Source organism: Jaculus jaculus, chromosome 6 (genome assembly GCF_020740685.1).
Source record: "Jaculus jaculus isolate mJacJac1 chromosome 6, mJacJac1.mat.Y.cur, whole genome shotgun sequence".
NCBI lineage: Eukaryota > Metazoa > Chordata > Mammalia > Rodentia > Dipodidae > Jaculus > Jaculus jaculus.
The window spans coordinates 75,587,020-75,600,120 of NC_059107.1; the positions used below are offsets into that span (position 1 = coordinate 75,587,020).

At 38.1% G+C, this 13,101-nt stretch overlaps 1 protein-coding gene across 5 annotated transcripts in view; it reads right to left on the reverse strand.

Moving 5' to 3' along the window:
* Ryr2 (ryanodine receptor 2) overlaps positions 1-13,101 on the reverse strand; it is a 737,098-nt gene that overhangs the window by 254,178 nt on the left and 469,819 nt on the right. For all 5 annotated transcript variants that reach the window (XM_045151997.1, XM_045151996.1, XM_045151994.1 and 2 more), the window contains 2 exons: positions 6,225-6,384; positions 3,331-3,478 (listed from right to left, as the gene is read on the reverse strand). In XM_045151997.1, the coding sequence (XP_045007932.1) occupies positions 3,331-3,478; positions 6,225-6,384 (308 nt within the window). The remainder of the gene's footprint in view (positions 1-3,330; positions 3,479-6,224; positions 6,385-13,101) is intronic.

Sequence of the window (13,101 nt, forward strand, 5' to 3'; positions counted from 1 at the left end):
AGCAATGCTTAATTTAGTACATTAAAAATTTGTAATATGTGGCAAATCTGTAGCAAACTGTTCTATCTCATCTTTGAAACTTCTGTTCACATCAGAAAACACTCTGCTGGAACAGCTGTGCACAGTCTCACCAAGCGGTGGTGGTGGTGGTGGAAGAAAGCTAGCACAATTTCCTTGGCTGTACCGAGAGCCGCCTGTGGGTAAAACTGTCATGTTCATTTAATCATCAGAACAAGGCACAGAAGATGTGCAATATCTATGACTAAAATTAAGCAGAAATGAAACCTTTAAATATGGTAGTAAAAGATTGACATCCAATTAGAATTCATCATCAGGGCCTCATCTTCCTTCTTTAAAGTGGCATGATTCACAAGAAAGTAGGTAAATGTAAGGCAGCAGCATGCTTCCCCAAGAATGTTAGGATGATGAAACTGCTTAATCATTACAAGTAGCATAAATTACTATATGTCATCAGAACAGTACCTTGTCCAGAATCATCTTGGAATAACTTTGTCCCTAAAAGTGAATTTATCAAATGTAACTGAACACAGATTATATCTTAAATTTAGTGTCACATTTGAAATTTACTATAATTAATATGCTTCTGGCACACAGTGTACATTTCATCATACAGATAAAAGTAGTGATACTTAATCTTGATTGTTAACATGATAGAGTGTAGAATCACCCAGGAAGATAAGCCTCTGGGCATGTCTTCAAGAGGGCTATTTCTTGGGCAGTTTTTTGGGACTGAATAAAAATTAGGAAAGTAAGCTGAGCACCAGAATTCCCCTGTCTCTGCTGTCTAGCTGTGGATTCAATGTGACCAGCTTCCTGACACATGACTTCCCCACCATGATGGATTGTACTATTTGTACTATCAAACTTCAAGTCAAAGTAAACACCCTTAGCTGTTTTTGACAGGAATTTTATCATAGTAATTAATAAAATTAAACATAAGGCTAGAGAGATTGCTCAGCAGTTAAGTTGCTTGCCTGCAAAGCCTGACAACTGGGGTTCAATTCCTCAGTACCAACATAAAGTCAGAGGCATACAGTAGTGCATACACCTGGAGTTTGTTTGCAATGGGTAGAGATCATGGTACATTCATTCTTTCTGTCTCTGTCTCTCTCTCCTTGTAAATAAATAAATAAAAATATAAATCTAAACTGAATACAGACATTGACCATGACTATTGGCTCTGTCCTTAACACTAAATCATTACTGAAACCATCATTTATCACTTCTCTTAGCTGTAGGAACCCTTTCCCATGCCATTTTCTCTTCAGTTCTCACTTGGTTGTCATTTATAACTTTATAATTGAGTAATATTGCCCTTGTCAACACTCTCCTTTTGTAAGTTTCCATGAGTACCAGGAAAGAAATATTGTGAGCATTAGTAGTCAATATAGAGTAAATAGCTTGTAAAATATTTGAAATTATTTGAAATGAAGCAAAATTAGGGAAAGAAAAACCAAATTGATAATTAAGTATTTATGAAGACTTGAGAGAACTAGGAGATACTCATGAGAAAATGATAGGAAACACATTGTAGATGTGTCAGATCATAAACTCATGGATTATTTTTCTCTAATAATTTATTTTTTTTCTTTATGACATTTTCCCAATGGTTATAAAAAAGTAGTTTTCTTCTCCTTCCCAATAGACTCTCCTCTAGGGATGGACAAATGTTACAGAAGTAAAAAGTTAGTAGGAAGGTAACTGAAATGATTCATAAAAATTGAACCAATTGTTTTAAAGTATGCCAAAACATGGGCATGGGAGATAACTCAACACTTAAGAATGCTTGCTGCTTAAGCATGAGGACCTTTGAGCTGGAGACCACCATGTCTGACTTCTCAGAATTCAATACAAAACTTGGTATGGCCACATATATCTAAAACCCCAGGGGCAAGGAAGGGCATGAGCAATGGAAAGTTTCTAGAACTTATTAATAGATAGTAGCTCTAGGTTGAGAAATAGAGCTCGTATCAAGAATATACACTGGTAATAAAAGAAGAAGACAAATTTCTCTGATCTCCACACACATATGCATATATTACATATTGCACACACAACATACATACTCTATACATGTACATGGAAAAAGTATGCAAAAACAGTGTTAAGGACTGGGGAGTTGGCTCAGCAGTTAGGTGCTTGCCTGCAAATCTAAGGACCAGGTTCAATTCCCCAGCATCCTTGTAAAGCCAGATGCACAAGATGGTGCATGTGTCTGGAGTTTATTTGCAGTGGCTAGTGGCTCTGGCACACATATATAGTCTCTCTCTTTCTCTCTATCTTTCTCACATAAGTAAATAAAATATTTTAAAAACAGTGTTGGAATTTATACATTATCTTAACATACTATTAAGCCAGATACAGGCAGATTTTCATTAAGCAGTATTGGATATCCATTTTTTTTTTTAAGGAGGAGGAAAAATCCTATGGAACTGGTGTGTAGCTTAGTAGGGGAAGGTTTGCCGTGCATGTACAAGGGCCTGAGTTTGATTCTGAACACCAAAAATAGAAACCAAACACATAGTAAACATAAACCTTAATGATGAAACATTAATATTTTTCTCCCTGAGCCTTAGACTAATTTAATGTAACATTGTTCCGATTCCCTACCAGTTCAATAGTTAACAAGCAAAGGAAAGCATGATAACTATAAAAAGAAAAAGTGAGACTTATGTCTTACAAATCTCACAGTTATGTATGTAGGCAACCTTATGAAATTAAAAAATAACTAATATATAAATTTATTCACATCACAGGATTTAAAAATCAATGAATGTCATTTCCAATAAGTAGCTAGAAAGTGAAATTAAAACTAATTTCAATTGCAAATGGTATCAAATAACTGTAACCAGTAATGTATAAAACAATTATTCTAAAAACTGTAAGACACTACTGAGATAAATGAACAAGGATCAAACTAAATGGAGAAACATAGCATGTTCATACACTGGTATACTAAATATTGCTAAAATATCAGTTTTCTCCAAATTGATGTATAAATTATAATTCCATCAAAATTGGACTGGCAGGGGGAATATAAAACATAGAAATGGAAAGGGAAAGAAGGAACAAATAGCTATGGGGAAGTGAAACCCTCCTGCAGAATCACTGAGGTACTGGGTCTCCTAGTTCTCTCAAGTCTTCATAAATACTTATGTCCTTCAGGGAACAAAAGCCAGTCTAGGGCACTGGCCTAAGTGCACACTTAGAGGAGAAGAGGCTATCTTTCCCTCCATTATTATTCATTTATGTACCTTTGAAGAGACATTACTTGATTTTTCAACCAAGGGGGTTTAGCAAAACAAATACCGTGGTCTTGATCTGGGGCTTCCAGGTTATATCCATATCCCAGCAGAGTGCGCACTGCTTCACGGAGGCTATCCTTGTTTGACTTCTTGGTTCTGTCATCCAGGAGGGTGTAGGGAACAAGACGAGGGTTTCTTCTATTCTTCACATCCTGCAAGAGAGGAAACAGATGTGCTCATCTAAGCAATGTGAGCAGCTTTTGGCCAGTAGGCAGCTACCCATGCATCAAAATTCAAAGTCTCAGGTAAAAACTGTCCTTCCTTTAATATACTTTGTCTTCCCAGGCTCCAGAAGGTACAAAATCCTCATCAGTATAAAAGCAAATAAATAAGTGCATCAGATGGATATAGAAAAGGGAGAAATAAATTCAGAGAACAACAGAATCCAGCTTTATTGATCTCCACCACGGCCCATCTGCCATGGTCCAGGCAGTGAACTAACACCATGTAACATCATGTCCTTGTATGATGTTACAGCTCTCTGATGAGTATTTGTTACAAGAAGGACTTAATCAGTACTGAAGCACCTCAGTAACTTTGAATCAGTATCAACACAGACTTCCTTCTCTCTTCAAAGGATATGTCACAAACTGCAAGTCCTTATCTCAGTGAGAGCTTAGAAAATAAGCAGCAAGTTGACTCCACCAAAGAGTGAAACCAGAAATACTGACATACCTATAAAACTCACAGTGGGTTTGTTGAATAGGAGACACCAATCTTAAAATGGAGTTAAAAACATTGCTAAGTAGGGGCAAGGCCAGGTTATCATGCTATCTTCAGAAAGGATGCATAATTGTCACAGGGTATTAGGAAACTCACATTCAGAGAGGATGGAGATAGGTGACCTCCTGGTGATGAACAGGGTACCCCAACTAAGAAAACTATTTTCTTCCATTCACTCAATGCCACCCCATTCACTCTGGTCATGGTACTGGTCTCAATTGTTCTATATCATGTTCATATACTAGTATACTAAATAATGTTAAAATATCAGTTTTCTCCAAATTGATGTATAAATTATAATTCCATCAAAATTGAGCTGTCAGGGGGATTATAAAACATAGAAACCCAGAGAGCACCCAGGGAATCACACATTCCGCAGACAATGTGCAGAGGGGAGTCTGATTGAAAGCTCTCCAGGCTTCTATGCACACGATGTTTAAGACCAATTGTGTGGAAAAGAGAAGAGCACACTCCACCAGCCTGAACTCCAAGAGTGTGCAGCCTAGCTCTGAAACAAAAGACATCACCAAAATGGGGGCAGAAACTCAAAGACAACCACTATTTAGATAAAGCAGCAAACCTGTGGGGCCTGGAGGGGAGGTGGGAGTTGGTGGGATCTGTGAGAAGGAACAGGAAAGGGTTCCAGTTAGAGCTTCCACAAGCTCAGACACAGCCTGAGGGGCTGACCAGGAGCTCTTCTGGAATCTTGGTTTGTCTGACAAACGCATGTGTTCCTGCAGAACCAATAGATTCTATATTCCTCTAGTACAAGGGCCAGGTTTCACATACACACATACCTGCCTGAGTGCACACATATGTACCGGCAGCTTAGTCCAATTTAGTGTTCACATTTTAATTGAATATGACCAGTTTAATTCAACACAAAGATTATTTGGGGATGTGGGGATCAAGCTTAGTTCTTTTTATTTTTCCAAATGACAGAAACTACAGATTAGGAGTTTAAAAATAAGTTTTTCAGACCATCTTTTAGACTTTCTATGGGGAAACATTCTAAGCCTTTGAGTGATAATCCTTTATTCCTTCCTAATAATCATTTGGTAAGTGTCTCATCATAAGCCACAAAGAGGAACTATAAAAAAAAGTCACATCAGAAGGCTTGATCCCAGTCTTGTTTCTGCAACCTACTCACTGAGTGGTGTAGGGCAAACTACACTCTAGAGAGGCTGTGTGCCTACCACATGTAAAGTGGGATGAGACTCATTGATCCCTTACAGAATTGCTTTGAGTTAAAGAGAATAACTGCATAACTATGGTCATGGCGACAATGCCTCTGAGCAATAGCAAACTGTTACACGGTATATATTAAGCATCAGGTATTGCTGCAGCTTTTTGTATGCATAAATCATATCATGAAGTCAAATAATTTGCTAGTGAGGGAAACAGTGTCACAGAGAGTTTTAGTAGCCAGAAAATTAAATTTAAATATTAGCATATCAATAAGGGTGAAGGCTAAAATTTTCTTTGACCCCTGTGATATGGTGTCTCAATATGCAGTCTCTGGCTGTTGGCTACCCCATGAGTCCTTCTTTAATGGGAAATAATCCTTAGCCACTGATGCCCAATTCTGAAATTGTGAAAACTTGCTTTACCTTAAACTTAACAAAAATTCAACTGGCTTAAAACCTGACATGAACAGCAAAGATGTTTCTAGTCTTTATTTATTTTTTGAGTACTACACCTAGATTTTGTTGAAGAAGTATTAATTTGTGGTTTACTACCTTCCAGAATATTCTGTAACATATATCATAATGTCATTCTGAAAAGCAAAAACATAAAAGTAAATCAGAATTCTGCTATTCATCTTGCCTCAGAGATGTGACTAAGGAATTTTTGACCTGGTTTTATTATTTATTTTATTTTTTCATATTTAAAAAGTTCCATAAAATACAATTTTGGGGAAGAAAATGCCATCAATTCATGTTACAAATCACTGTTGTAGAATGATTTATTGTGCACCGATCTTTTTGTCAGGAAGCCACCCAGAGCTGAAGTCATCAAATTTCTCAATTCCAGTGCTAAATAAGTGCTTTGCATAAGTACAAGCACATTACAGTATCTAGACAGATTGTGAGAATGTCATAATTTAATCTTGCCTGTTGCAAATGATGCTAATTCCACTAAGGTGACCCCAGTCTACATGAAGTTCCCACATACCTGCTGTATGCCGTAAGTCCAGCCCTGTCGGATTCTGTCCCGGGCCCACACATTATGAGCATTTTCGGCTAATTTGTCTACCATGGCTTCCTGAGAGGGGGTGAGTTTTATAAAGCTCAGATCCATTGGGGCAGGCTTATAGCCACTTGTCAGCTGGTAACTGCAAAGCAAACACAAAGAAACTTACAAAGTCAATGTCCTGGCCTCATCTACTTCTAATTGCCTGACACCCATCAGTGGTGGCCAGATGAGCACAACAAAGTCCCTTTCACTTCAGTTGATGTCTGGTTAAGTAGAAAAGCCACATGATCTCCGTGTATCCATTTTCATGCCAATGCAACAAATACAATGACTATGTAAAACGTATCTTCATGCTTCTTCATGTTGTAACATGAAAAGAGGATTTACCAAATAATCATGATAACTGAAAAAAATGATTTGCCAAAACATACAAATTGGAACTATGAATAATTCTTCTCTCATCATTACAAGGCAATCTTCTTCAAAGAGAGAAGCTAATGTTCTTAGGGACTGCAGCACCTAAGACAGGGCCAGGCATGCAGTAGGCATTCAAAAGGGATTTTTCAATCAAATGAATTGTAGCTAGTTTTTGAAGTTAAAAATATAGTTTTAACTTAATTATTCCTATTCATTATAAAATATCTGGCATTTTATAGACAATTTACCTAGAGGCAAAAGTCATCTTGATATTGTTTTAAAAAGATTAGATTGGTCTGGCAGATGCAATAATTATAGCTAGTCATTCATGTAAATCAATTTACACTAAATTTATAGACATAAAATTTGTCCTGTTTTATTAATGCTTAATACTTTGACATATGAACATATTGCGATTTGGTCATATTCACACTGGGTGATACTCTTACATTCCCTCTACCACACCCCATACCACTGAATGCCCTCCTCAGTGGGATTATTGGTTTTCATAATGGGGTTTTAAATCAGAGTTTTATATATTCTCTTAATTAATCACATTCGTTTTATTTAGAATAAATAAGTCAAAAAATGTTAACCACTCATTCAAATCAGCATATATTACAGAATTTTGATATTTGAGTCTATAAGTAAACCTTAGATGTTAAGTATAGCCAATATACAAGCTCTCATTTGGATACTATTTTACTTAAGAAAAATCCAATACCTTCTAGTGCACCATTAAGCAATCACACTGGCACTGTGTATTTTCCAATTCTGAAGCTGTTTGCTAGAGACAGGCTTGCTTCAGAGCCGTGATGGAGATCTTAACCTTCACTAGCTCCTACCTCTCTTCTCAGTTCCATGACTGGTCAGTCACCCAGCACACACCCTTCTTCCTGCTCTCATTTTCTAGAGACTTCCATTTCACCAAGGTGACAGTAAGGGCACACAGATAACGAAGATTCAATGCAGGCTATGAATCACTGAGTAGTGCTGACGCTAATTTAAACCATCCTGAAAGATGTGTTCCAACAAACACTGCTAGTGGAGGCTTCTCAGGAATAGCACCTTTGCTGGGAAGACTCCCAAATGAAACATTGCACTCAAGGGCTGCTGAATTGTGAAACCAGATAATACTGATAGTTTCTAAGTCTTCCTAGATAGAAATTCTACCCTAGTTTGCTTTAATCTGTGATTGATTTCAGGAATACTTATGGACGTGTGTTTGCATCTGCTACCTTGAAATTGCATAGTGGTTAGTTCACACTCATTTTCAGACACAGGCTACAATTTATTTTGCTTGAGTTTGTATAACCCTGAGCAAGAAAAAAATAAGTAAAGGTTAAAGCAGTTATTTGAAATAATTAATAACCCCACTAAATCAACTACCATTTATCCTAAACTGTTTTATCTAAACCTCTATGATACTTCAAATAATCTTACACAATAAAAATAGCTGGGCATGGTGGTGCACACCTTTCATCCCAGCATTTGGGAGTCAGAGGTAGGAGGATCACCATGAGTTCAAAGCCACCCTGAGAATACAGAGTAAATTCCAGTTAAGCCTGGGCTAGAGTGAAACCCTACCTTGAAAAGCCAAAATAAATAAAGAGAGATAGAAAGAAAGAAGGAAAAATAGAAAAATAAATACAAATAATGCCAATATTTAAAATTTTAATCAACTGTATTTTAAACTGCCAACATAATAAATGGTTCACTAATATGCATTAACAGAAATTACTAAAGTAATTGTTTGTAGCATATCATAAAGGAAGGAAGAAACAAATCCTTAAATCAACATGAAAAGATTTTAAAATATAGGGGTTGAGGAGATTGCTCAGCAGTTAAAGTCACTTGCTTGCTGAACCAGGGTTCAAATCCCAGTACTCATATAAATCAAGTCACACAAAGTGGTACATGCATCTTGAGTTTATTTACCGTGGCAAGAGGGCCCGGCTTGCCCATGCTCCTTTCTCTTTCTAACTCACAGATAAATACAATGTATAATAAAAACACCATATATATATGTGTGTGTACACACACACACACACACACACACACACACACATATATATACATATATATATACATACACACATATATATATGTATATATGAAATCAGTTTGGGAAATGACAATTATATATTAATAATGCTATTTAATAAAGTGTGCAAAAGTCAACCAGTGGTTAATGTATTTCAAGTCAGGCCCAGGTGAGCCCCAAAAACAGACTGGCCATTTGGCTGCCCAGTGAGCTACCTGGCCAATACTTCTGGTGGGCTAGAAATCAACATGTTATGCATGTAATCTACCATGTGACTATGGCATGATAATGTTATATAACTGACCTTGGTCATTAGCCAAATTTATTGGGATATGTGAAGGGGAAGGTCACATAGAGAATGTAATGGTGGAGTCTTGAATAAAACTATAGCTAAGGTGAGGGCCTTTTTTCAACCTTTTTAAATTTTGATTTATTTGAGAGAGAGAGAGAGAGAGAGAGAAAGGATGGGTGCACCAGGGCCTCTAGCCATTGAAAATGAACTCCAGATGAATTCACCACCATGTGCATCTGGCTTATGTGGGATCTGGGGAATCAAACCTGAGTCTTTATGCTTTGCAGGCAAGTATCTTAACTGCTAAGCCATGTCTTCAGCCCTGGGAGGCTTTTTATAATTAGTAATCTTACCTCCTTGGTTCTCACCAGCTGAGGAGCTGAGACTTGACAATATAAGTTATTATACTGGCAAAATTTCTCTGCATTGAAAGCAGTAAGTTAATACTGCCAACTTTTATCAAAAGTAGCTGGGACACATCACCAGAGAAAGGTATAGGATGGGCCATCAGACCCTCACCTGAGATCTTAGGTGCCCCTGTGCCAGCTAAAAGCAATGACAGGTGGTCTAATGGCCTCAGACGGAGCCAGAAGAGATAAGAGGGTAAAGCCTAAAAAATAGGGAACTCTGTGGAAGGGGCTGCTTTTGGCTCTTCATACTCTGAAAGTAAGCCCTCACTCTTCAGGCTGAGGGAGGAGCATCCTTGGGGTAATCCTGACATAGTGAGCCCCACTAAAGTGCTACTCTGGCCTCTCCTGGACAGAGATCAAAAGATTCTTGAAGCAGCAACAGAGAAGTTGTCCTTCAGGGTTGAAGGAGACTGCTTAGTGGTGAGGCTGCTCTGGGGTCTCTCTGCTCTGTAATTAAGCCCTCACCTGAAGCTGAGGAAGAGCATCTTCAGAGGTAATTCCAACATAGTGAGCCCCACTGAAGTGCTACTTTAATCTCTCTGTGGCCGGAAAGAAAGCCCTCATCCTTGGCTGAGGGATTGTATCCATGGGGGTAATCCCAACATAGTGACCCCTCTGCAGTGCTGTTTTGGTGTCCCTGTACTCTGTAAGTAGCCCTCACCCCCAGACTGAGGAAGGAGCAGCTAAGGAATAATCTTCACACAGGCAAACCCATTAAAGCAGCTGCTTTGGGGACTCAAGTTTCTGTAATAACACCAATAAACTCATTGGTTCACCAAACTGGTATTGGGGCAATGATACTTTGGTCCACCATCTGAGATCTATCTGAGTGAAGACTTTTTTTAAAGATTTTATTTTTACTTATTTATTAGATACTATGGTGGTTTGAGTCAAGTGTCCCCCCATAAACTTGGGTGTTCTGAATGCTAGGTTCCCAGCTGATGGAGATTTGGGAATTAATGTTGGCTGGAGACAGTGTATTGTTGTGGGCAAGCTTATGGGTGTTATAGACAGTTTCCCCATGCCAGTGTCTGGCACACTCTCTTGTTCCTGTTGTCACTTATGTTGGCCAGAAGGTAATGAAGAGGATGTCTGGAGTGCAGGAGATCCTTTAGTGCATCTCTTAGTGTTACCATGCCCTGTTAGCAAAGTCAATGGACAACTACAACAACCCAATCCAGGTAGTGTGATAAATGGCCCAGATCCTTCAGGAATGATGGTATGGGTCACTCCTCCAGGTAAAGAACCCAGACCTGCTGAAGTGCTTGCTGCCTTCCAGGGTGAATTGAAGACGAGCACAGACTGAAGACCAGCATCAACTGAAGACACGCATGGATCAAAACCCAGCAACTCTTCAGGAAGCCTCCAGGCCTTCAGTGCAGGACTGGGACTGCTGAGGCATCTGGCCACGAGGAGCAGCTACTGTTTTTTTGTTTGTTTGTTTGTTTTATTTTTTTTTTCAAGGTAGGGTCCCACTCTAGTCCAGGCTGACCTGGAATTAACTATGTAGTCTCAGGGTGGCCTCGAACTCACGGCAATCCATCTACCTCCGTCTCCCAAGTGCTAGTATTAAAGGCATGCACCACCCACCATGCCTGGCTTAACTATCAGGTTTTTTGATTCTCGGGCCTGCAACTGCTATTATTGTAAACTAATCCAATAAATTCCCTTTTTAAAATAATTCATTCTAGCAGTTCTGTTCCTCTAGAGAACCCCAACTAACACAGAGACAGAGAGAGGGAGAGAGGTTTGGAGAGTGGGAGGGAGGGAGAGAGAGAAAGAATGGGCATGCTAGGGCCTCTAAACTCCAGATACATGCACCCCTTGTGCATCTGGCTAATGTGGGATTTGGAGAATTGAACCAACCATGGTCCTTAGGCTTCACAAGCTTTAACCACTAAGCCATCTTTCCAGCCCTGGATGAAGATATTTTTTAGTCTCCCCAGGGAAAAGTTTCCTGGAACAATACTCTTGTGTTAAAAAAAAAAAAAAAAAGAGGAAATGCCTTTCCAAAAAGAAAAAAAAAAAAATGATTGGCATTAATCTTGTAAGCTAACTGGTTTTAAAACAGATAAAATCCTAAAAATATAATTATTATAATTGTCAATTATTGAAATACAAAATTTTATAGTCCTCCATAAATAGTTCTGTCATTACTAAGTAGAATATTGCAAAATATGCTTAGTTCATATGAAAGGTACTTAAGAATGATATGCTATATTCTTTAACTTTAGAAAAAATCATACAAGAATCAGTCACTACATACATCTTCCCTCCAATCTACTAGTTGAATTGGGGTAAGCTTCCGCATCCTCTACTTTAATAGGTCAGCTCTGTGTGCCAATTACTCTACTAAATTAGGTCATAGGAATATATATGGAATTAAAGAAATAACGCTAATCCATTCATTTTCAAAGTATCAACATTCTCGGGCTGGAGAGGTGGCTTAGTGGATAAGTGCTTGCCTGTGAAGCCTAAGGATCCCAGTTCAAGGCTCAATTCCCCAGGACCCACACGTTAGCCAGATGCACAAGAGGGCGCATGTGTCTGGAGTTTGTCTTCAGTGGCTGGAGGCCCTGGCACGCCCATTCTCTCTCTCAAATAAATAACTAAAATTATTAATGTATCAACATTCTCATGAAAATACTAGCTTTTAGTTTTATTTTGAGGTGTATATAATCTAATAAAATAAAGTGAGAACTTCAAAGAAATAAATTGGCCCAAATAATCTAGGCTTTAGTTTTCTTGTAGTAAAATAACTTAAAAAAAATTTCAAGGTAAATTTTTCTCTAGCCCAGGTTGACCTAGTACTCTTTATGTAGTCTCAGGATGGTCTCAAACTCACAGTGATATTCCTAACCTTGGCCTCCCAAGTGCTGAGATTAAAGGTGTGAACCACCACAACAGGCTTAAAGTTTCTTTTTTGAATATATTTGGAAAAAGGACAAATTAAAATAAATCCTAGAAAACTTCCAGTTCCATGTGCCCCAAATTACCAAAGATGTAAAAAAGAAAATTGATAGCACTTGGCCCCACTGATCATGTTAATTTGCAATGTGCTTTTGTATTCCAGTCCCATTTGACCAACATTCTTCCTAAAATGGTATTTTGAATGAGTCTTTTAAAAAGGTGCTGGGTATAATCTCACTGAAGGACCAATTAAAATGATGTGATAATAGTATGGTGGAATACCAATACCATGAAGCAAGTATTTCCATGTTCCCAGCCACCCCACATCCCCAGATCATTTGTTTAGTTTGAATGAAGTTAAACGAAGCTTAGGAATCACTGTGCCATGAAAGGTGCATGGTAAACATGAAAAGATGATGTCCAAGTTCTGGGGCTGTTAGCTGTAAATTTCAATAGCAAATTAGCCCTTCCAGTTCCTTGGAACAAATCCGGAAGCATCAGATGGTTGCACAACCAGAGTATTAACAAGTTTGCTGGAAGCACAACATCAAGAAACGATACAGGGCTTACATTTTCACAGGGTATAGAGAATATTCAAAATCCATTTTCCAAACTTATATACAGGGTAATTACTTTTGAAATAGAAATTAAAATGGAAAAGATAATGGATATATGTTTTACAGTTCTTTGTTTAAAATAGTTTATTTATTTGGAAGAGAAGGAAAAAGCAAAGAGAGAGAATGAACAGACATGCAAAGACCTCCAGCCACTGCAAATGAACTC